Here is a 26242-nt window from a genome sequence, read left to right as displayed (position 1 = left end):
TAAATTGGTGATCCCTTGATGCCCCAGAACATGTCCTACCAACCGATCCCTTCTTCTGGTCAAGTTGTGCCACAAACTTCTCTTCTCCCCAATCCTATTCAATACTTCCTCATTAGTTATGTGATCTACCCATCTAATCTTCAGCATTCTTCTGTAGCACCACATTTCAAAAGCTTCTATTCTCTTCTTGTCCAAACTATTTACCGTCCATGTGTCACTTCCATACATGGCTACACTCCATACAAATACTTTCAGAAATGACTTCCTGACACTTAAATCTATACTCGATGTTAACAAATTTCTCTTCTTCAGAAACGCTTTCCTTGCCATTGCCAGTCTACATTTTATATCCTCTCTACTTTGACCATCATCAGTACTTTTGCTCCCCAAATAGCAAAACTCCTTTACTACTTTAAGTGTCTCATTTCCTAATCTAATACCCTCAACATCACCCGACTTAATTCGACTACATTCCATTATCCTCGTTTTGCTTTTGTTGATGTTCATTTTATATCCTCCCTTCAAGACACCATCCATTCCGTTCAACTGTTCTTCCAAGTCCTTTGCTGTCTCTGACAGAATTACAATGTCATCGGCGAACCTCAAAGTTTTTATTTCTTCTCCATGGATTTTAACACCTACTCCGAATTTTTCTTTTGTTTCCTTTACTGCTTGCTCAATATACAGATTGAATAACATCGGGTAGAGGCTGCAACCCTGTCTCACTCCCTTCCCAACCACTGCTTCCCTTTCATGTCCCTCAACTCTTATAACTGCCATCTGGTTCTGGCGATGTAGGTCCCCGAAAATCGTCTGTGTACCGCATTCCATGCGAATCTACATCTACATCTTCATTTATACTCCGCAAGCCACCGAACGGTGTGTGGTGGAGGGAACTTTACGTGACACTGTCATTACCTCCATTTCCTGTTCCAGTCGCGTATGGTTCGCGGGAAGAAAGACTGCCGGAAAGCCTCTGTGCGCGCTCGAATCTCTCTAATTTTACGTTCGTGATCTCCTCGGGAGGTATAAGTAGGGGGAAGCAGTATATTCGATACCTCATCCAGAAACGCACCCTCTGGAAACCTGGACAGCAAGCTACACCGCGATGCAGAGCGCCTCTCTTGCAGAGTCTGCCACTTGAGTTTGGTAAACATCTCCGTAACGCTAGCACGGTTACCAAATAATCCTGTTACGAAACGCGCCGCTCTTTTTTGGATCTTCTCTACCTCCTCCGTCAACCCGATCTGGTACGGATCTCACACTGATGAGCAATACTCAAGTATAGGTCGAACGAGTGTTTTGTAAGCCACCTCCTTTGTTGATGGACTACATTTTCTAAGGACTCTCCCAATGAATCTCAACCTGGTACCCGTCTTACCAACAATTAATTTTATATAATCATTACACTTCACATCGTTCCGCACGCATACTCCCAGATATTTTACAGAAGTAAGTGTTACCAGTGTTTGTTCCGCTATTATATAATCATACAATAAAGGATCCTTCTTTCTATGTATTCGCAATACGTTACATTACATTTGTGCATCAGGGGGACGTTTACTATTGAAATGCCAGGAGAGCACGTTCCGGGCAACATATTACTTCCTCCCGTGTACGTCTCGCGAAATGACCACAAGCAGAAAATCTGAGAAGCTGGAGTTTTTATGGAGGTTCACTGTTCATCGTTCTTCCCACGTTTCACACGCGATTGGGACAGGGAAGAGGGGACCAGACAGTGGTACCACAAGGTCCTCCGCCACACATCATAATGTGGCTTGCCGAACATAGCTGTAGATGTAGAGGTAGATAGGCACGTGAAAAGAATAAACCTAACAGATTTCACCGGAAGAATTAATTGGGAGAACGCTTATGCTACGTGAGTCCATGATCTGTTGAATTCTGACCGAAATCAAATGTAAAAACGAGCTTATCCTCATGGTTTGAACAACCTAAAAAAAAAAAAATGGTTCAAATGGCTCTGACCACTATGGGACTTAACTTCTGAGGTCATCAGTCCCCTAGAACATAGAACTACTTAAACCTAACTAACCTAAGGACATCACACAGATCCATGCCCGAGGCAGGATTCGAAACTGCGACCGTAGCGGTCGCGCGGTCCCAGACTGTAGCGCCTAGAACCGCTCGGCCACCCCGGCCGGCTGAACAGTCTAAGCTGATTTCATCCTTTACTTTATGGATCCACCACCTCACACCAAAATACAGCAATAATTAAAACTGTGGATATAATCCGGTTGAAGGGTAAAGAAACCGTGAAACTGATTTTATCTGCTAGAATGGTAAGGACCGGTGTTTTCTGTGATAGAAAATACACCATTCTTACTGAATACCTTGTAAATGATGAAATAGTAACTCGCGAATACTATTCAATACATCAGAACTACCTAGATACAGCTGTACTGCAGTTCCGGATTGTGAAATAAAAATTAAAATCTTCCATTATGACAATTCATCTCTTCAGAAGGGTACCTTTGGCAATGGTAAAACTGATAATTTTAAGTAGATCTGTCGGGTCATCTGTTCACCTAATTTAGCACCCTCTGACTCATACCCATATCTTAAATACGGAAATCTGGGGCTGGAAGATGCTGAGAGTAATGGGAGGGGGGCTATATCAGCCATAAATGGATGTTTTGAATCCGTTATAGAATTACACTCCAGGAACACAATCAAATCACTGTAAGAACGTTGGAAAAAGAGAATTTATCTATAAGTGAACTAAAACCAAAAGTAAGTCCAATTTTGGCGTTAAAAAAATGGTTATTCAGTGTTAAGGCGACAACTTTTCATTTTGCTCTCCTTATTGGAAACAAACCAGCTTCAACTTTTTTTAAAAAGTAGTTGGTATTAGTTCTGCGGGATGCTTCTCTCTAATGTATTTAGATTTTTGAAGAAATAATGTGAACACACTGATAGAAGCATATAATTTTTGGAGCTTGTTTCATAAAATGTATTAGGCATCGATGTACTGCCAGTGTACGTTGTTTTGGCCTTGTAATATAATATTTTTACAAATATTCTGAGTCTTTCATATATTTGTGGCTGTTGTGAAGATGTGCCTAAAGTATCCTATTATCATCCTCTGCAGTATCCAACGGGGCGGAGTCCACTGACTTGGAGCGTCCGTGAATTTAGTCGCAAATCTACGTAGGGTGTTTAATGCTATTGTGTACGTATCTGCATTTACACCTTCACTGTGCCAGCCGCCGTGTGTGGTGTTTCGTAGGTTAGATAATGTACTATATAATTCATCCTTCTTTTCATTCAGGCAATATACTGGTAAATATGAACCTGCTAACGCACGATTGTGCATTTGCGTCGATTCGAAGGTTAGCTGCTTCAAGTTTTTGAATGGAAGGAATTTCACAGTCAGTATTTGGTGAGTGAGGAGAGGACATGAAATAGCGTTTAGTTCCTGGTCATCAGACTTTGCATCAATATCGTGGATGAAATTACAGACTGCAGTGTCTCATGAATGAAGACATGGGAAACTATCGATTGGGATTCGTAGGTTAGATCAACACTCGCGGATTAACGAGATGCTTTGTGAACTTAGATGGAAATCCGTGGAAGGAAGACGAAGTTCTTTTCACGAAACTCTATTAAGAAAATTCATACTGACAATTGAAGCTGACTACAGAACGATTCTACTGCCGCCAAAGAACATATCACGTAAGTATCATGAAGATACGATGAAGTAGGGCTCACCTTACCCAGGAAAGGAAGCAGCTAATAGCGGTACAAGGTGCCCTCAGCCATGCACCATTCGGTGGCTTGCGGAGAGTGTGTGTGAATGTAGGTGTTAAGCGCAGCGGTCCCTTTGCTGCTATTTCAGAGAAGTAGACTGCATGCCAGAACCTGCATTCACTCTCTCCCTTCATCATCACACAAGCTAAAAGTGTCACCACACCACACCGTTACACTCAGTCACGCTCAATAAATACTAGTGCGACACAAACTCTCGTGTATCCGAGAGAGAAGAAATCACTGTGCGTGGAGGTAGGCGTTCATTTCCGATTAGGGGCTGAACCTGCCCCTCGGTGTGAGCCAGCCAACAACACCACACGGCTCTTTATTTATACGAAACCGAATTTTCAAATTTTAACATCGTAATTATTTCGTAAATATGTGAACGCGAGGGAGTATTACGTTTATCTATTTGTTTTGGAACGTCATCTCTTTGGTGACTGAGGATCTGCGCGATGCACCTCTTTCTTTGTAACGTTTTGCATTGTCTGTTGTTAAGCACTTCTGCAATACTCCCACGGTGACTAAACAGTACCATGATGAAGAGTGGAAATCTTCTTTGAAAATACCTTAGTTCGTCCAGTATTAGAGTATTTGCTCGTCTGTATGGGACCCTTACCAGTTGGGTCTGATTCAAGAGATTGAGAAGGTCCAAAGAAGAGAGGCAAGATTCGTGACTGGTACATTTAGCCATCGCGAGAGCGTTACAGATCTCATAGAAAGTTTGAAGTGGGACACACTTGCAGATATACGGCGCGCTAAACGGAAGCGGCTGCACAGGAATATGACTTTGGCGCGAATTGTGCCCTCCGCCACACACCGCTTGGTGGCTAGCGGAGTGTATATGTAGATGTAGAAAATGAAACATTTTTTGTGGGCGGTGCTGTTCACCTTTGACAAGGTTAAAAATGGAATAGGAAATTAGTTAGCTGTACTTTATTGTTTTAAATAAGGATGACCGATTTCAGTCATGAATCTGACCATTCTCGAGTAAAAAAAAAGGTAATCAGCTATGCCTTAAACAACTGCAGTAACAACGAAAATCTTCAAATGTTTCGTTCTCAACCCCGCTGGTAGTGTATAACAATCACGTCGCTTGTCAATCATATGAATACTCACGATTTTCTCGAACTAGGACCGTGCAAGCTACCTCTTCCGTTCCTGAATTACACTTCCTTAGCATTCTTCTAGCAAGCCAGGGCCCACCATTTGTCTTCCCCAAGGCTGAATTTGTGAGCTCGTTTCACCTTGAATTGTTCTGGACAGAGACGGTTAGATACGTGAAGGCTGTGATGTGACTCCTAGTGTGCTAACGCCGGTGCGTAATCAGATGCTGTCGGGTTGTTTCGCTATTTACACGCCTTACTTTACATTTATCAATGTTGTGTGGGTCAGCTTCCAATATTTGCATAACGTACCGATCATTTGCTTGTTGTTCCGCATTTCGTAAGTATGTCGCCTCGCTGTACACAACCACGTAGTCTGTTAGCTGCTATCTGGAAGGCTATTTACTTATGTCTGTCGTGAACACTAGCATTACTCAGAGGTACGCTGAAGGCTAACCCTTCTTCTGACGAAGTTGTTCCATTAAGTATGACATGTTGAGTACAATTTTCTGGGATTTCTGGAGTCGCATATCTGTTAAAGCATTCTGTATTAATATATTTGGTTTACTAGCGACGGTGCAGAAGTGCACACCGATGGCTTTGTGGACACCAACAAGCAAAGCATAAACGTGGTCTCCTCTGCCTGCTGCCATGTCAGCTTCAAGATCCTACAAAACGAGATGGGTTTTACACGATCACTGCTTGCGAAAGCCATGTTGGTAACTACGTAGGGGTTGCTCGGCCTCGGAAATGAGAACTGAGTTTATAAAAAATAGGTCATCTACGAAATACAATAAGTTGAGGACAACTGAAATAAGTGATACACACAGAACCGTATTGTTTAAAGTAGGAAGACTGCTACAGAAAAGCAGCAGTTGAGTTTATTGCATTCTGCAGAACACACTATCAACGAAATTATTGTAAATTTTTAACATTTAGTGAGGGTATCAGTTTATGTGACTTGTTGCTCTACAAAAGGAAATATAAACACGTCTAATGTGACAAGATAAATTTGTATTTCTGCTAAATTCAAGAATAACACTAACACCATTAATTCTGGACACGTTAAACCTTCGATTAGATGAACAAATCAGGATGTACAAGCTGGATTTAGTAATAGTAGATTCTGTCCAGAGCCAGTTCTAAATGTTAAATATCATGTAGTTTTACACGCAATTACATGTTTCAATGCTAAATGTTGGAGATCTCTGAATAAAAAACAAATAATGTAATGATGGCTAACGAAACCCAACTGATTAAACTGGAAGCTGATGGTTGTACTAAAGTATCTCAATTGGTCGTAGAACTACCAGGTGTAGAAGTACGAAACCGGTATTATTTTATTCAAAATAATCTCCATTGCTATTTATACATTTCTCCCACCTCTCCGGCAGGCTATGAATGCTACGCACAAAAAAAAAAAAAAAAATTCTTCTTTTAAAGCGAACCAGTCAGCGAGCTATTTACGTACATTTTCATAAGAATTGAAGCGTTATTCAGCGAGAGCATGTCCCAGTGACGCAAACAGATCGTAATCGGACGGAGCCAAGTCTGGAGAATAAGCCATGCCCTAGTATTTCCAAACTGAACGCCTCGATCGCATCCCTGACCCGTTTTGTGGTGGGGCGTTATCATGGAGCAATATGACTTTTTGCATATTCTGATCGTTTTTCACGTAACGCTCGATTAAATCGATCATTTGTCGTTGGTAGCGGTCAGTGATAACGGTTTCTCCCGGTTTTAGCAGCTCATAATAGATGACGCCCTTATGATCCCACCAAACACAGAGGATTGTCTTCCTTCCAACGCGATTTGGTCTTGTAGTGGAATAAAAAGAATTCCTGCGATCTCGGCTACCAGTTTATTGTTTAACAACCATCTAGATTGCTCCCACATGAGCACAATGTGTTCCATACAAAATACAATACAGAATGGATGCTGACAAATTGTATAACGTTGAGAGGGGACAACGATTAAAAGTTTTAGTTTTTAAAAGTTTCGTTAAATATATGTTTGTTTGCCAGGTCTGTTAGTTCATTGACGAGACGTGCTGAGATGTAAGGAGCTATTAAACATTCAGATGGACATAGAGAGGGGAAGGAGGAGATGGACAGAGTAAGGAGAAGGAAGCTGTGCACAAAGAGATGGGATAGGAGGAGATGTACGCAGTGCTGAACATTCAGACGGACAAAGAGAGAGAGAAGGAGAAGATGGGCACAGAGAGGGTTGGAGATCATGCACAAAGAGATGGGGCAGGAGGAGATATACAGAAAGAGAGGGAGAATGAGAAGATGGGCTGAGAGAGGAGGGGCAAGGAATTTAGAATGTATACGCAATTCCCACACAAATTTACTAATAGCGAAGCGATGCTAGGTCCGCTAGTATCAAATAAAAATCTGTTGGTTTCAAAAAAGTTTATGATCTGTTTGACAAAGATTCTTTTTTTACAAACGTGAAAGTGTTTGCAATTGACAGCACAACTCTGGAAATAATTAAACAAACACTTACAAACACAGTATTTAAAGTTATATATCCTTGTAAAAGCTTCTGCTCCCATCCAAACTGTATCAGTAATCAGGTAACGAGACTTTTTATCACCACTATTACTCAATTGTGTTTCGGATACAGTTTGGAGAATCGGAAATAGAGAAACGAAAACGAAAAGTTAACAACGGCGGAAAGGCGGGTAAATCGAAAGAAACAATAAGTTATTTGGCCTTTGCAGGCAGTCTTCTTATAAGAGAAGAAACTTTAGAGAATAAAAAGAAAATACTAAAAGAAGTATGACAACATCAAGAAAAAAGATAACTTTAAATATCTGTATGAAAATGTAAACACAAAAAGTGAAAAAGAAGTAAATAAAATCAGAAATGGAAAAACGAAAAGAGCACACATGGAAGTGAGAAGTCTGTAAAATGAAAAATCTTTTTTCTACAGACATTAAATTAAGGCATTACAATGCAATTGAAAATCCAGAAATCCTTCATGCGTCGGAAACACTAGATGAAAATTGCATTAAGATTTGAAAAGAAAGCAAAAGCTTGTGAAAAATCTTATGTTCTATAAAGAACAAAGATGACATTTAAGAGTTGAGGCCAGATAAGGAAATAGTCTCATTCTACATTAAAATAAGAAGGACGATGAGGAAAAGATGTGTTACACTCTTATGAACATCTAGTGAAAATGCAGAAGACAGATTAGCAAAGAAGATACACACTTTCTTTCAAAACACAGAGAAAGAAAATGGGTGGGGAGCAAGGCATGAAGAAATGTAGATTGAACAGGATAGCCTAATCTTCAGAGGCAAATCCAGAAATTCGAAGTTTTTAGTAAGATAAAACAATAATAAAAACTGTTGTCAAATGGTTAGATGAGAAAAAGAGCCCAGTCTAAAAAAGTGAAAACAGTTTTGGAGAGTGATGAAGGAAACGAGAAACAAATAGATATCTTCACAAGGTCGTCAGTTGGCCTGAAAAGAAATTTAAAAAAAAAGAAGAAAAAAGATGTCTATGGAAAGGAAATATTAACAGCATGGTCAAAAACAAAATAAAATATTATACTGGAAAATACTTAAAATGTAATATTCATTCATATATTCATAAAAGGATCGCCTCATAATAATATAGTATTAGTCAATGTAATACACTGCAAATCAAGAATCCAAAATGTACAACACACAAAACACATAACATGCTTTATAAGGATGGGACAGGTAGCGAATGGAGGTAAGACGGGTGGTCGGCTGTGGCCTCGATTAAGGAACCATTTCGGCATTTGCCTTAGCGCCGACCTCTGTGGCCGAACGGTTCTAGGCGCTTGAGTCTGGAACCGCGCGACCGCTACGGTCGCAGATTCGAATCCTGCCTCGGGCACGGATGTGTGTGAAGTCCTTAGGTTAGTTAGGTTTAAGTAGTTCTAAGTTCTAGGGGACTGATGACCTCAGATGTTAAGTCCCATTGAGCTGGAAACTGTCTCCAGTACTCAAATTAATTCTTCCCTTAAACACTTTTATTACCGACTAATTCTGTTCTGGTCAAGGTAATACTCAAGTCCTGGTACCAGCTATACCAGGTGTTTGGGATTTACGTTATCTTAAGCAACCGCATGGGCTTATGGTGGTCGGTAAAAGCCCAATCTCCACGTCCCAAACAATAATAAAAGAAATAAAAGTAAAATGGGAATCACTGTTAAATACATGTATTAAACTCACTGATTGCTCTATTACAAACAAAATTCAACGCCTGGAAGAGCCTAACTACTGGGAATTATGGCAGCGAGCCAAGGAGTTTTATGACGGAATCATGGAAAATAGAGGGTTGGTTAACTACCAGTGGAGAGACACATGCTGGGAATTACCACGAGACACAGAAAACCCAGTGACAGGAGCAAAGGACGAACTGGAGCGGACGATATAATGAAATGAAATGGATTTGCGTGTGACATTTAGTCATGCGAATGGACAGTTGGTGAACTGATGAAGTTCTTTGCTTGAGTCCAAGACGCAAGGAAAGACAAATAAGACGACCCAGAGCGAGTATAGTACATGACATTAGAAAACATACCGGGGCAACATGAATGCCTGTAGCTGAAGACCATAAAGTGCGAGGGATTTTGGTGGAGGCCCTTATGAACAGGGTACTTCACATGGCTGCTGGTGATGAATTCGATATGTTACGACCGTCCAAAAAGTATTGAGACTGATTTTATTCCTGGCGTATATGTGACGTCAGCGCAGTAAATGCCATTTGGACTAAGAACTATAAACAACAGATGAGCATTCAACCTGTCAGATGTAATCAGGCAGTGTTACTTAGCGGACATGGGACCGTAGTGTGTTAATGTTGTTGCGTCACAAATAGCAATAGAGCAAATATCTCTAAATAAAATGTTCAAGCTATGCTCCTGCAAAGCTTGGCCTACACACCTTTGAATCCCGAACAAAAACAATGATGCATGGACACTTGCCTAGAGTTGATTGTAATGCAAAACGCGGTCAATTCTTTATTTCAAAAAATCATTACAAACGACGAGACATGCCGTTTTTAATGTGAACCTACCACAAATCGACACACTGAAAAGATTCACATAATGGGCGAACGAGTTGGCGTCATGACCGACACTCAAGGTAACGTGACTCGCGTGTTGAACAACATCGCAAAGAAGGACTTTTCTGATAATTTCGTGTGTTTATAAGAGCGTTCTGTGCGTTGTACTTGAGTGGAATGGAGGTTACCATCTCAGCGACTTCCTATTTTTTTTTTCACCCAATTACGAAAGTTTTTGGAGTTATGGGGTATGAGACCACAGTAGGGGCAGCCAAATGAAAAGGGGACGGAATATATACCGAGCATGGCGCATCTACATCTACATCTACATCTGCATCTCCATGGATACTCTGCAAATAACATTTATGTGCCTGGTAGAGGGTTCATCGAACCACCTTCACAATGCTCTTTATTGTTCCAATCTCGTATAGCACGCGGAAAGAATGAACATCTACATCTTTCCGTACGAGCTCTGATTTCCCTTATTTTATCGTGGTGATCGTTCCTCCCTATGTAGGTCGGTGTCAACAAAATATTTTCGCATTCGGAGGAGAAAGTTGGTGACTGGAATTTCGTGAGAAGATTCCGTCGCAAAGAAAAATGATGTCCGGACCAAATCCTGTATCATTTCTGTAACACTCTCTTCCATATTTCGCGGTAATACAAAACGTGCTGCCTTTCTTTGAACTTTTTCGATGTACTCCGCCAGTTCTATCTGGTAAGGATCCCACACCGCGCAGCAATATTCTAAAAGATGACGGACAAGCGTAGTGTAGGCAGTCTCCTTAGTACTTCTGTTACATTTTCCATGTGTCCTACCAATAAAACGAAGTCTTCGGTTAGCCTTCCCCACAACATCTTTATGTGTTCCTTCCAACTTAAGGTGTTCGTAACTGTAATACCTAGGTATCTAGTTGAATTTACTTCTTTTACATTAGACTGATTTACCGTGTAACCGAAGTTTAAAGAGTTCCTTTCAGCACTCATGTAGACGACCTCACACCTTTCGATATTTAGGGTCTGCTGCCACTTTTCTCGCCATTCAGATATCATTTTTAAATCATTTTCCAGTTTTTTTGATCTTCTGATAACTTTATTAGTCGATAAACGACAGCGTCATATGCAAACAACCTAAGACGGCTGCTCAGATTGTCTCCTACATCGTTTATATAGCAAAGGGCCTATAACACTACCGGGAGCTCCAGAAATCACTTCTGTTTCACTCGATGACTTCCCGTCAATTACTACGAACTGTGACCTCTCTGACAGGAAATCACAAATCCAGTCACATAACTGAGACGATATTCCATAAGCACGCAATTTTAGTACGAGCCGCTTGTGTGGTACAGTGTCAAAAGCCTTCCGGAAATCCAGAAATACCGAATTGATCTGAAATCCCTTGTCAGTAGCACTCAAAGCTTTATGTGAATAAAGAGCTAGTTGTGTTCCATAGGAACGATGTTTTCTAAACCCATGTTGACTGTGTGTCAATAGACCGTTTTCTTCGAGGCAATTCATAATGTTCGAACACAATATAATGTGTTCCAGAAACCTGCTGCATATCGACGTTAATTATACAGGCCTGTAATTTAGTGGATTACTCCTACTACCTTTCTTGAATATTGGTGCGACCTGTGCTACTTTCCAGTCTTTGGGTACGGATCTTTCGTCGAGCGAACGGTTGTATACGATTGTTAAGTATGGAGCTAATGCATCAGCATACTCCGAAAGGAACCTAATTGGTATACAGTCTGGACCAGAAGACTTGCTTTTATTAAGTGATTTAAACTGCTTCACTATTCCGAGAATATTTACTTCTACGTTACTCATGTTGGCAGCTGTTCTAGATTCGATTTCTGGAATATTTATTTCGTCTTCTTTTGTGAAGGCATTTCGGAAGGCTATGTTTATATGTCGATGTGTGTACAAAAGCGTCTCTACTGGGAATCAGGTACACCGCGAACGTTCACCGCAATGCCATTGAGTCGAGCTTGACGTGAGGTCAGCTGGCGTGTGAGCACCCGACTTCACTATGGAGACCGGTAGAGAGGAAAAGCGAGGTGTAGTGTGGTCTCTGACTGAGGACGTGCGCGATAATGCGCGTGGAATAAACCATTTCGAGAAGGTCGTGTGTCGTAGAAAGACAGCAGTCAGCGGGGACAGCTCATGGGGTCATCAGCCCTTCTGTCATTGCTGCAGTGCCTTCAGAAATGATGGACGGCAGATGTTGGAAGACATTCGGCTCATGTTGGGCTCGGTACCGCTCAGGCCATTACCACAGACCATCTGAAGTTCCGGAAAGTCTGTGCGCGGTGGGTTCCCAACAGCCAGACGGAAGAGCAGAACTAAGTGTCGACACCACTGCAACATTTGGAACGGTATCACAATGAAGAATATCGTTTCCCGCCCCGTTTCTTCGCGGGAGATAAATCATGGTGTCATCATTTTGAACAACACAACAGGTGTCAAGCCACCAAAGAAAGCACATTGCTTCACGGCCACCGAAAAAACCCCTTGCCGTGCGCACCAGCCCCGATAATGGCGTGACGACCTTTTGCTTTGGCTGCAAGGGCCCGCTCTTCATTGACTTTCTGGATCACTGTGCCATAAACACCGCACAGTGGTTCGTGGACGCTTTGAAACGCTCCACCAAATCCAAAAGCCCAGGAATGTTGACGGAGCCATCATTCTGTCGCAGGAGAATGCCCACCAACGTATTGACAAGGCTGTTTCGACTTTGCAGCAGGAACTTCGATGGCAAGCCCTTTCACGTCCTCCATACAGTCCAGATCTCTCCCCAAGCGTCCATATTTTTGAAGCGCTGGAGAAAGACATTCGTGGCCTCCGACTTTTTCGAAGAAGTGTACGCTTGGGTACAATCAAGATTCCATAGTGTAACCACTTTGTGGTTATACAGTGACGATATTAGATTAAATTACGTAATACGAAATGGCCTAAGAGCCGAAAAACGGTAGTAGTACTTCGAAGTAATAGTTAGTTAAAATTTTAGGAAGAGTAAAGATTCGAAACAGAGTAACGGAAAGTAGTACAAAGGGAATCCAAGGGAGGCATAACAGAGCTGCGTTTTGTTTTGAATGTAATATATAAACCAGTGCGCAACATTGTTAGGTCTCTAGAGTTTTTGTCTTCAGCGGTGGAGAGTGTGTTCGCAGTTCTTCCGTGGTAGTCGGAATTTTGGGATTAGAAGCCCAATTAAATTGCATTCTTAGAACTGGATTAGACATTGGAGTGGTGAAGAATAGATTATTTTGGGATAAATTCAAAGACGCAGTCAATTAGAGGTGATTGGGTGTCCGAACATTGATATTCAGATGAATGGTGTTTGTACGTGTTAAACGAAACGCTACGCTCGTATACTTACGATTATGAAGGAATTTATTGACAATACGCAAACTTTAATTTGAATTAGGACCTTGTTCGCTGTATGCGAATTATTAGAGAGTATTGGGACCGAAAAGAGTTTGTACCTTATCACACTAGTATCTTTGCCGCTTGTTCCGCTAATAAACGAGAAGTGAAAAATAGTACCCGTTGAAAGATTAAACTTGTACTGAACAGACATAGAAAGGATTCGAACCCATCATTAATATCGTGTCATGAGAATTGAGAAGCTTAGACATTGTAAGGCCCAGCGAAATATTTGTAATTTATCGGACATTTATGGCAAAGGACAGTTTCATGGGAAAGCATATCTTTGGTGATAGGTACACGAAGGAATGTAGTACTGATTAACTGTTATCATACCGAAACAATACACTCTAGGGTCAACTCTCCTTTCATTGATTCCCCAGTGCCATCTCTCATTAATTTAAGAACTTAATTGTGTCAATAAAACAGAAATATACGACAAATTCCTAGTGTTTACTGAATTCCAGAAACAGCTTGTACATAGACAATAATATCTGTGAACATTCAAGGGTTACTGAAGGACGCTGGTAAACCTTTTTACAAACAGATTTAATACGATTCAACGAATGCATACAGACTGCTAAAGTAACTAAATCATATTACTCAGGGAAACAAATTAGTAAAAACAGTCTGGACCTCAATTGATATCTTACTGCACAGTAATAAAAATAAAAACAAAACTGTCTTTGGATCCGTCGTGGTTGAAAGTGTATGAAATATCTCTGGAAAAACGCGATCAATTTTCAACTGCTAGTTCACACGACTAGATTCACAACGTGATTCAGAGATGTTTTATGCCCGATCCACACGGCAGGGAATGCTTCTTAACTAGCCGGGACAATATATACGCAAACTTTTGAGATCAGCTCCGATGCCGGGTTGGGAGGGGGGGGCGGGGGGAGGAGAGGGGAACGGCGAATCGATATCGATATCTGTGACGTCGCGACGACGGTGTGTGTGCGGGCATAATAGACAACCGCAAACATTTTTCTATGAAGACAGTGACCGTCTTGTCCGACAGCGGGATGAATGTATTAAAAATTACGGAGACTACTGTTGCAATAATAAGCAGTTTAATTACTTTTTCCGTCTGTCTCGTTTTCATTCCTGTTACAAAGTCTCGTCTGAATCACACTTTAAATCCACATATTTCAGAGGAAGCCAACTGCAAAAATCGGGATTATAGTGTATCGGTACACATTTACATGTTACAAAAACGAGTACATTCAGGAACCATAGTAGTGATTTTGTTAGCACTTGTACATCGAAAGACTTGTAATGAAAGAAACAATGTGTCCTTCGGAATCACCGGTTTAAGCGTTATCGATGGAATGTGGTCAACATCTGATAAGGAATTGGAGCCCATGACTTTGTGAAGAATGGTATAAGCTCCCAATCCAGAACCGTTCAGAAGTTACACATATTCATTGTCAGCAGTTAGCATTCTATAACGCCGGCCAGTGTGGCCACGCGGTTAAAGGCGCTTCAGTCTGGAACCGCGGTCGCAGGTTCGAATCCTGCCTCGGGCATGGATGTGTGTGATGTCCTTAGGTAAGTTAGGTTTAAGTAGTTCTAAGTTCTAGGGGACTCATGACCTCAGATGTTAAGTCCCATAGTGCTCAGAGCCATTTGAACCATTCTATAACGTTTCTGGATTGTGGTCCGCCTGTTATGCAAACAACTATTCTTTTTAATGTTCAGATATGTTTAGCACAAGCGGTGTGCTTTCGGGTGTTCAGCCGAGTCGTTGATTCATTTTTTGCACGAAATTTTGACAACCGACGTAGTCTTCTGCAGGTGCGGCGACCTGTATAGTTACGCGTAATCGCCTCCCGGAAACGTGGCTTCCAATGTGTTGCGCTCCCGTCAAGAAATATAAAAAGTACTCCTTACAGCGGTCTAAGGCGCTGCAGTCTTGGACTGTGCGGCTGGTCCTCCCTCGGGCATGGGTGTGTGTATTTGTCCTTCGGATAATTTAGGTTAGGTAGTGTGTAAGCTTAGGGACTGATGACCTTAGCAGTTAAGTCCCATAAGATTTCACACACATTTGAACATTTTTTTCCTTACAACGTGGAAGGCGATGTAGGCCCCGAAAATTGTCTGTGTACCGCATTCCATGCGAATCTACATCTACATCTTCATTTATACTCCGCAAGCCATCCAACGGTGTGTGGTGGAGGGAACTTTACGTGACACTGTCATTACCTCCATTTCCTGTTCCAGTCGCGTATGGTTCGCGGGAAGAAAGACTGCCGGAAAGCCTCCGTGCGCGCTCTAATCTCTCTAATTTTACATTCGTGATCTCCTCAGGAGGTATAAGTAGGGGGAAGCAATATATTCGATACCTCATACAGAAACGCACACTCTCGAAACCTGGCGAGCAAGCTACACCGCGATGCAGAGCGCCTCTCTTGCAGAGTCTGCCACTTGAGTTTGTTAAACATCTCCGTACGCTATCACGGTTACCAAATAACCTTGTGACGAAACGCGCTGCTCTTCTTTGGATCTTCTCTATTTCCTCCGTCAACCCGATCTGGTGCGGATCCCACACTGATGAGCAATACTCAAGTATAGGTCGAACGAGTGTTTTGTAAGCCACCTCCTTTGTTGATGGACTACATTTTCTAAGGACTCTCCCAATGAATCTCAACCTGGTACCCGCCTTACCAACAATTAATTTTATATGATCATTCCACTTCAAATCGTTCCGCACGCATACTCCCAGATATTTTACAGAAGTAACCGCTACCAGTGTTGGTTCCGCTATTATATAATCATACAATAAAGGATCCTTCTTTCTGTGTCTTTCTATGTTTCTGTGCTATGTGTCACGTGGGGCAGGCTATTACGACAGTCGAGAAGACGTGAAAGGAACATTAGCGACATGTTGTTGTTGTTGTTGTGGTCTTCAGTCCTGAGACTGGTTTGATGCAGCTCTCCATGCTACTCTATCCTGTGCAAGCTTCTTCATCTCCCAGTACCTACTGCGACCTACATCCTTCTGAATCTGCTTAGTGTATTCATCTCTTGGTCTCCCCCTACGATTTTTACCCTCCACGCTGCCCTCCAATTAGCGACATATCCCACTCAAATGACCAAGAAAATCAGTTGCCGCCGAGCACTGCCTGGAATGTGATTATGAAATGAAACACTAAGAGGCCAACATCGTTGTGTCATTGGGAAGTTTCCGGGACAGAGCAGTTACGAACAGTATCGACATTAAAGGTGCCGGAAAACTTAATAAACCGAAACTGAGATTTCAATTTAAGGAGTGCTTAGGGATTGGTAGCCAATTAATAAAATATCGCTGGCCATGTTATCCAACAGAGTTAAAAATCAGTGCAGGCTCAGAAAAGCAAGTGAATGTCAGAGGTCGTATCTGGCACCGGGAGCCAAACGCGGCCGCAAATAGAGGCGGCCCACCAACAATTACAGTCTGGCTGGAGTCCAGGCAACAAGTACGCGTGACCAAACAGCTCGCGGCGTCTAAATAATATTACTGGGTAGCAAATCGAAGTATTATCAACACAATACAGTCAACAATTCAACTGTATACCTAACAGGATATTGTCTATCAATTCCAGAAGATCATGTGTTTCGGCATATTAGTGCCATCATCAGTGAATTGTTTTATTCATGTCTTATCCTCTAGAGTGTTACGTCACGTAGACCTTCCTTTACATTATTATGCAACTCGTCGTATTTTCGCGCTACCTGTCCTTGCCTTCCTGTTCATCTGTTGTAGAAATACACACAGAAACATGGTGCACGCTTTTATCGAATCACATTTGCAAGTTAAAATTTTGAATTTCAGAAAACACCATGTTTGTAGGTGCTGTGCTGTCATTCCCTGCTGACGTCTACAGGGACATAATACAGCTGCATAATAATGTAAACTAATTTATTTATTTATTTATTGTTCCGTGGGACCAAATTAAGGAGAAGTCTCCATGGTCATGGAACGAGTCAATACATGAAATTATAACACGATATTAGAAACAGATAAAATGAAATATAAAAAAAACATATTCAGGTGACAAGTCGTAAGTTTAAATGAAGACAATCAACAATGTAACACTGGAATTTGCTTAATTTTTTAGCTCTTCCAGGAGCTCCTCGACAGAATAGAAGGAGTGAACCATGAGGAAACTCTTGAGTTTAGACTTAAAAGAGTTGGGCTACTGCTAAGATTTTTGAGTTCTTGTGGAAGCTTATTGAAAATGGATGCAGCAGAATACTGCACTCCTTTCTGCACAAGAGTCAAGGAAGTGCATTCTACATGCAGATTTGATTTCTGCCTAGTATTAACTGAGTGAAAGCTGCTAAATCTTGGGAATAGGCTAATATTGCTAACAACAAACGACATTAAAGAAAATGTATACTGTGAGGGCAATGTCAGAATTCCCAGACTATTGAATAGGGGTTGACAAGAGGTTCTCGAACTTACACCACATATAGCTCGAACAGCCCGTTTTTGAGCCAAAAATACCTTTTTGAATCAGAAGAATTACCCCAAAAAATAATACCATACGACATAAGCGTATGAAAATATGCGAAGTAAACTACTTTTCGTGTTGAAGTGTCACTTATTTCAGATACTGTTCTAATGGTAAATAAAGCAGCATTTAGCTTCTGAACAAGATCCTGGACATGGGCTTGCCACAACAGCTTACTATCTATCTCAACGCCTAGGAATTTGAACTGTTCCGTCTCGCTTATAATATGCTCATTCTGTCTGATCAAAATATCGGTTCTTGTTGAATTGTGAGTTAAAACTGTAAAAACTGAGTCTTACTGTGATTTAGCATTAAATTATTTTCCAAAAGCCACGAAATTATTTCATGAACTACATTATTTGTTACTATTTCAATATTACACACAAGATCCTTCACTATCAAGCTGGTGTCATCAGCAAACAGAAATATTTTTGAATCATCTGTAATACTAGGAGGCATATCATTTATATAAATAAGAAACAGCAGTGGCCCCAGCACCGACCCTTGGGGAACGCCCCACTTAACAGTGCCCCATTGGGACTGAACATCACTACCACTCTCAATATAGCGGAGAATTACCCTCTGCTTTCTGTTCTTAAAGTAAGAGGCGAACCAGTTGTAAGCTACTCCCCTTACTCCATAATGGTCCAACTTCTGCAGTAATATTTTGTGGTCAACACAGTCAAAAGTCTTCGTTAAATCAAAGAAAACACCTAGCGTTCGCAACCTTTTATTTAATCCGTCCAAAACCTCACAGAGAAAAGAGAATATAGCATTTTCAGTTGTTAAACCATTTCTAAAACCAAACTGAACATTTGACAGCAAATTATGTGAATTTAAATGCTCCAGTAACATTGTATATACAACCTTCTCGATAACTTTAGCAAACACCGATGGCATAGAAATAGGTTTAAAATTTTCAACATTATCAATGTCTCCCTTTTTATAATGTGGCTTCACTATCTAGTACTTTAATCGGCCAGGAAACCGACCACTCCTAAAGGAAAAGTTACAGATATGGCTGAGAACTGGGCTAACATACATAGAACAATACTTCAGTATTCTGCTAGATACCCCGTCATATCCATGAGAGTTCTTGGTCTTTAGTGACTTAATTATTAACTCAATCTCCCTCTTGTCAGTATCATGGAGGAGCATTTCAGGTAACAGTCTCGGAACACTTTTTTCTAAGAGCGCTATATGATTCCCTGTTGGGACTAGGTTTCTAATGTCCTGCAGAACCTAATATTGTTGTTTGAATTTTAGCTGGACATGAATTCCCATTATTTAGTTTGCAAACACGGTTGCTATTACAGGTTAGAAACCAAACTATGACTGTTCTTTAACCGATGTCAAAAATCGTCTCTCATAATAATGGTGGGCTGCATGTTAGATGGGATTTGCTTATCTCTTATTCCATGTCCCCAAGAGAGACTCCTCGTCTTAGGAGTGTACAGAAGAATGGTCGAAAGATTGGAGAAAAAGAATACACTCCTGGAAATGGAAAAAAGAACACATTGACACCGAGTGTCAGACCCACCATACTTGCTCCGGACACTGCGAGAGGGCTGTACAAGCAATGATCACACGCACGGCACAGCGGACACACCAGGAACCGCGGTGTTGGCCGTCGAATGGCGCTAGCTGCGCAGCATTTGTGCACCGCCGCCGTCAGTGTCAGCCAGTTTGCCGTGGCATACGGAGCTCCATCGCAGTCTTTAACACTGGTAGCATGCCGCGACAGCGTGGACGTGAACCGTATGTGCAGTTGACGGACTTTGAGCGAGGGCGTATAGTGGGCATGCGGGAGGCCGGTTGGACGTACCGCCGAATTGCTCAACACGTGGGGCGTGAGGTCTCCACAGTACATCGATGTTGTCGCCAGTGGTCGGCGGAAGGTGCACGTGCCCGTCGACCTGGGACCGGACCGCAGCGACGCACGGATGCACGCCAAGACCGTAGGATCCTACGCAGTGCCGTAGGGGACCGCACCGCCACTTCCCAGCAAATTAGGGACACTGTTGCTCCTGGGGTAACGGCGAGGACCATTCGCAACCGTCTCCATGAAGCTGGGCTACGGTCCCGCACACCGTTAGGCCGTCTTCCGCTCACGCCCCAACATCGTGCAGCCCGCCTCCAGTGGTGTCGCGACAGGCGTGAATGGAGGGACGAATGGAGACGTGTCGTCTTCAGCGATGAGAGTCGCTTCTGCCTTGGTGCCAATGATGGTCGTATGCGTGTTTGGCGCCGTGCAGGTGAGCGCCACAATCAGGACTGCATACGACCGAGACACACAGGGCCAACACCCGGCATCATGGTGTGGGGAGCGATCTCCTTCACTGGCCGTACACCACTGGTGATCGTCGAGGGGACACTGAATAGTGCACGGTACATCCAAACCGTCATCGAACCCATCGTTCTACCATTCCTAGGCCGGCAAGGGAACTTGCTGTTCCAACAGGACAATGCACGTCCGCATGTATCCTGTGCCACCCAACGTGCTCTAGAAGGTGTAAGTCAACTACCCTGGCCAGCAAGATCTCCGGATCTGTCCCCCATTGAGCATGTTTGGGACTGGATGAAGCGTCGTCTCACGCGGTCTGCACGTCCAGCACGAACGCTGGTCCAACTGAGGCGCCAGGTGGAAATGGCATGGCACGCCGTTCCACAGGACTACATCCAGCATCTCTACGATCGTCTCCATGGGAGAATAGCAGCCTGCATTGCTGCGAAAGGTGGATATACACTGTACTAGTGCCGACATTGTGCATGCTCTGTTGCCTGTGTCTATGTGCTTGTGGTTCTGTCAGTGTGATCATGTGATGTATCTGACCCCAGGAATGTGTCAATAAAGTTTCCCCTTCCTGGGACAATGAATTCACGGTGTTCTTATTTCAATTTCCAGGAGTGTATATCAAAACTGGTAATGGAAAACGTTCTAACTGGCATTTTTTTCAAAAAACATATTTCCAGTGCTATTGTGTTCTCGGTACTCCGTGGCATGTCCCTAGACTTGTTAAGGTGCCACACCACGGGGAAAGTCTTTCAAATACGCGTTAGTAGATGGCGCGTGGTCTTCGTGCGAAGCTGTGCTTTCAGAACTTGAAAGATATGACAAGTGGTTTTATTGATTACAATTCTTTTAGCAGAGAACATAATGCTGAATTTCTGTATTTGTATTGCCACAAATAAAACGTAGCGGCTCAGTATTGATGGCAGTTGGAGCACAAACTTTCTTACTGCTATTTTGTGGCTCTGTACTTGGTACGACACTTGTATAAAGAAAACAGCAACCAGCCACTGTTTATGCTATTTATTTACACAAGTAGCAGTTACGAAACGACAGGTTCATCTTCAACCGGCTATCGACGCTTACGTTTCATTTGCTGCTGTTTACATTAGTTGCAGAAAAAACTGCCAACAAGTAATGCAAACAACAATAAATGTAATGCGGTGAGCAGGCAATTTAAGATAAATCTCTCGTTTCGTAATCGATAATGGTGCTGTTTAGGTAAATAAATAGCATTATTGACACTGCTGTTTTCTTCGCATGAAACAACAAATTTACTATTACCAGTCGCTGTTTATTTGTTTCGAAAGCCCCTTTCAAAGGTTTAAACTTCCGTCATCAAGTAGATTAAGTGGTGTTAATAAGACATGTGTGTGTTGTGTTACGACTTTGGGGTAACCTGTGGAGCTGCGTAGTGGAGAAGCAACATGGCTTTGTGCAGATCGTCGACTAAAAAGTAAATGTAAATGTGAAAAGAAAACAAATAGAATACTTTGCTCTCCTTCTAGCACTCCTTTTATTCTTTCTCTCAGAATGGCAGAAAAAATTGTTATTTATTTTGCAACGGTTGGCAACACAGTTATTGGACTTAACGTTTTTCAACTTCCCACTTGATCACATAAACGAATGCCATTTTAAGCTGTCTAATCTTCACAGAAAAGAATTTGTATACCACTTGAAATATTCACTCTAACGTATGTATTCATCAACTCAACCAAATAACTCCACAGTACTTTAAGACTCTGAAGTAATGGTGTTGTTGTGCTGTATGTCCTTTGAACTCTGAAACTGGGTTTCTGTTTTTGCTGTGTGTTCTTTGCACCTAGCAATTTCCAGACAGCATTATTGTTTACAAAGAGTGACAGTTTATGTGTGATGATTTCCGACGGTGGAAGAAGGTATTGAGTTGTGGTTATTTTATTTTCACAAATTTCATTTACGTTTAGTTTTTAACAAAGACCTGCAGAGAGGCACGTTCTGAAATGTGGTTTTGTTTCTTCGTTAGACAGTGCCACAGGTTATCTCAAATTCGTAACAAAACACATATGTGGTATTCACACATAAATCCATCTGACGATGGCGGTTTAAGCCTTCGAAAGGCGTTTTGGATGCAAATAAACAGTGACTGACAACAGTAAATTTGTTTTTCATTGATATGAATAAAAGTTACAGTAAAGCCTAACCTAAAATGTTCATGTTTAAAATGACTGTTTTCTTCTTTGCAATAATCATCATTTAAAAATTTTCTTAATGGCACCTACAACTTGTCAGTTTCCTGATATTTCATTTCGAATCTTCTTAATAAAGTTTTCATTTTGTAACTTGAAGTGATGCTGTGAGGAACATAATTCTAGTCGGCCGGAGTGGCCGAGCAGTTCTAGGCGCTACAGTCTGGAACCGTGCGACCGCTACGGTCGCAGGTTCGAATCCTGCCTCGGGCATGGATGTGTGTGATGTCCTTAGGTTAGTTAGGTTTAAGTAGTTCTAAGTTCTAGGGGAATGATGACCACTGCAGTTAAGTCCCATAGTGCTCAGAGCCGTTTGAACATAATTCTATGATGTCAGAATTCCTTCTCAAGTTTTTGGATAGAAATCAGTTACGTGCAGGGATACACATATTTTTCAGTCTCCTGACAAACGTCAGATTTGGTATTTGGACAGTTTTGCGTTTCTACACTTTCTGTACCTTACAAAGTGTCACATTACTGGAAATAACGCTGATTCTGAAACTTTCTGGCAGATTAAAATTATGTGCCGGACCGAAAATTTAACGCAGGTCCTTTGCCTTTTGCTGACAATTGCTCTTCTAACTCAATTAGCCAAGAACGACTCAGAAAAGCCGGCCGGAGTGGCCGAGTGGTCAAAGGCGCTTCAGTCTGGAACCGCACGACCGCTACGGTCGCAGGTTCGAATCCTGCCTCGGGCATGGATGTGTGTAACGTCCTTAGGTTAGTTAGGTTTAAGTAGTTCTAAGTTCTAGGGGACTTATGACCACAGCAGTTGAGTCCCATAGTGCTCAGAGCCATTTGAACCAGTTGACTAACAAAAAATCCTGACAGCTTTACTTTCACCATTACCTCGTCTCCTACCTTACAAACTTCACAGAAGCTCTCCTCCGAAACCTACAGAACTATCACTGCTAGAAGAAAGGATTATGCGGAGACATGGCTTTGCCGCAGCCTGGGGGATGCTGCCAGATTGAAATTTACACTCTGCAGCGGAGTGTGCGCTGATATGAAACTTCTTGGCACATTAAAACTGCAAGCTGCACCGATACTGCCGGCCGGAGTGGCCGAGCGGTTCTAGGCGCTACAGTTTGGAACGGCGCCACCGCTACGGTCGCAGGTTCGAATCCTGCCTCGGGCATGGTGTGTGTGATGTCCTTAGGTTAGTTTGGTTTAAGTAGTTCTACGTTCTAGGGGACTGATGGCCACAGCAGTTAAGTCCCATAGTGCTCAGAGCCACTTGAACCATTTTTTTGCACCAAGACTCGAACTCGGGACCTTTGCCTTTCGCGGGCAAGTTCTCTATCAACTGAGTTTCGCAGGAGAACTTGTGTGAAGTTTGGAAGGTTGGAGACGAGGTACTGGCGCAAGTAAAGCTATGAGGAGGGGTCGTGAGTCATGCTTGGGTAGCTCAGTTGGTAAAGAACTCGCCCGCGAAAGGCAAAGGTCCCTTGGTCGAGTGTCGGTGCAGCACACAGATTTAACCTACCAGAAAGTTTCATATCAGCTAACACTCCTCTGCAGGGTGAAAATTTCATTCTGGGAACACCGATTCCCCTCGTCATTCAGACGATAGCGGTTTACGTAGGTGCATCGTAAGTGACTCTCGGAATGTGAACGTAAATGGGTGGTGGTACCTGGTTCCAGACAGTGGTGAAGTCGAGCCCGTAGCAGAACATGATGGTGTGCATGTGCTCGGTGATCCTGAGGAGGCGCCTGACGGTGTGGAACACGCAGAAGTCCAGCCACAGGTAGTAGGCGGCCTGGGAGGCGTGCAGCGCGAGCCCGGGGTCACGCATGGCGCAGCTCGGCGCAGCTCGGCTCTGCGTGGCCTCCAGGCACGGTCGGCGTCGGCACTGCCGGACACGGAGTGGCTTCGCCTGCGTAGCCGCCGGTCGCCGCGTGCGACGCGCTGCGGCGCCGTGTGGTGGGGCGAGGTTTTCGGCTATGCGCACCTCCCGCCGCTCTGTGCAGCCGAGGTGCTGACCGCTTCAAGACGTACCTGTCGGGTTTAGCGCGTCCGTAGGTTACGTCACGAAGGGTAGCTAATGTCCTCTCGCCCAACTCGTGGGTGGTTCTCGTTTTATTGATGAATCCTGAAGCTAGGCTGATGTACACTACTGGCCATTAAAATTGCTATACCAAGAAAAAATGCAGATGATAAACGGGTATTCATTGGACAAATATACAGGGTGATTCAAAAAGAATACCACAACTTTATAAATGTGTATTTAATGAAAGAAACATAATATAACCTTGTGTTATACATCAGTACAAAGAGTATTTAAAAAGGTTTTTTTTCACTCAAAAACAAGTTCAGAGATGTTCAATATGGCCCCCTCCAGACACTCGAGCAATATCAACCCGATATTCCAACTCGTTCCACACTCTCTGTAGCATATCAGGCGTAACAGTTTGGATAGCTGCTGTTATTTCTCGTTTCAAATCACCAATGGTGGCTGGGAGAGGTGGCCGAAACACCATATCCTTAACATACCCCCATAAGAAAAAATCGAAGGGGGTAAGATCAGGGCTTCTTGGAGGCCAGTGATGAAATGCTCTGTCACGGGCTGCCTGGCGGCCGATCCATCGCCTCGGGTAGTTGACGTTCAGGTTTTCGTAGGACTCTCCATACAGTTGATTGTGGAATTTGCAGCTCTCTGCTAGCTCTGCGAGTCGATTTTCCTGGGCTGCGAACAAATGCTTGCTGGATGCGTGCTACATTTTCATCACTCGTTCTCGGCCGTCCAGAACTTTTCCCTTTGCACAAACACCCATTCTCTGTAAACTGTTTATACCAACGTTTAATACACCACCTATCAGGAGGTTTAACACCATACTTCGTTAGAAATGCACGCTGAACAACTGTCGTCCATTCACTTCTGCCGTACTCAATAACACAAAAAGCTTTCTGTTGAGCGGTCGCCATCTTAGCATCAACTGACGCTGACGCCTAGTCAACAGCGCCTCAAGCGAACAAATGTACAACTAAATGAAACTTTATAGCTCCCTTAATTCGCCGACAGATAGTGCTTAGCTCTGCCTTTTGTCGTTGCAGAGTTTTAAATTCCTAAAGTTGTGGTATTCTTTTTGAATCACCCTGTATTATACTAGAACTGACATGTGATTACATTTTCAAGCAATTTGGGTGCATAGATCCTGAGATCTCTATATTGAGCAAGCAGTGAAGGAAACAAAAGAAAAATTTGGAGTAGATATTAAAATCCATGGAGAAGAAATACAAAACTTTGAGGTTCGCCGATGACATTGTAATTCTGTCAGAGACAGAAAAAGGACTTGGAAGAGCAGTTGAACGGAATGGATAGCGTGTTGAAAGGGGGATATAAGATGAACATCAACAAAATCAAAACGAGGATAATGAAATGTAGTACAATTAAGTCGGGTGATGCTGAGGGAATTAGATTAGGAAATGAGACACTTAAAGTAGTAAATGAGTTTCGCTATTTGGGGAGCAAAATAACTGATGATGGTCGAAATAGAGAGGATATAAAATGTAGACTGTCAATGGCAAGGAAAGCGTTTCTGAAGAAGAGAAATTTGTTAACATCGAGTATAGATTTAAGTGTCACGAAGTCGTTTCTGAAATTATTTGTATGGAGTGTAGCCGTCTATGGAACTGAAACATGGACGATAAATAGTTTGGACAAGAATAGAATAGAAGCTTTTGAAATGTGGTGCTACAGAAGAATGCTCAAGATTAGATAGGTAGACCCCATAACTAATGAGGGGGCATTGAATAGAATTGGGGAGAAGAGAAGTTTGTGGCACAACTTGACTAGAAGAAGGGATCGCTTGGTAGGACATGTGTTGAGGCATCAAGGGATCACCAATTTAGTATTGGAGGGCAGCGTGGAGGGTACAA

General features: G+C 42.6%; 1 protein-coding gene across 1 annotated transcript in view; it reads right to left on the bottom strand.

Moving 5' to 3' along the window:
- LOC126150178 (androgen-dependent TFPI-regulating protein-like) overlaps window positions 1-24196 on the bottom strand; it is a 286309-nt gene extending 262113 nt beyond the window's left edge. Inside the window, exon 1 of the mRNA XM_049915861.1 lies at window positions 23997-24196. Coding sequence (XP_049771818.1) covers window positions 23997-24158 — 162 coding nt within the window. The 5' untranslated portion in view covers window positions 24159-24196. The remainder of the gene's footprint in view (window positions 1-23996) is intronic.
- Between the last annotated feature and the right edge of the window lie 2046 nt (window positions 24197-26242).

The sequence above is a fragment of the Schistocerca cancellata genome, chromosome 2 (assembly GCF_023864275.1).
Source record: "Schistocerca cancellata isolate TAMUIC-IGC-003103 chromosome 2, iqSchCanc2.1, whole genome shotgun sequence".
NCBI classification, from domain to species: domain Eukaryota; kingdom Metazoa; phylum Arthropoda; class Insecta; order Orthoptera; family Acrididae; genus Schistocerca; species Schistocerca cancellata.
Note: the sequence above shows the minus strand (reverse complement) of the source record. Positions and strands in the feature narration are given on the sequence as shown.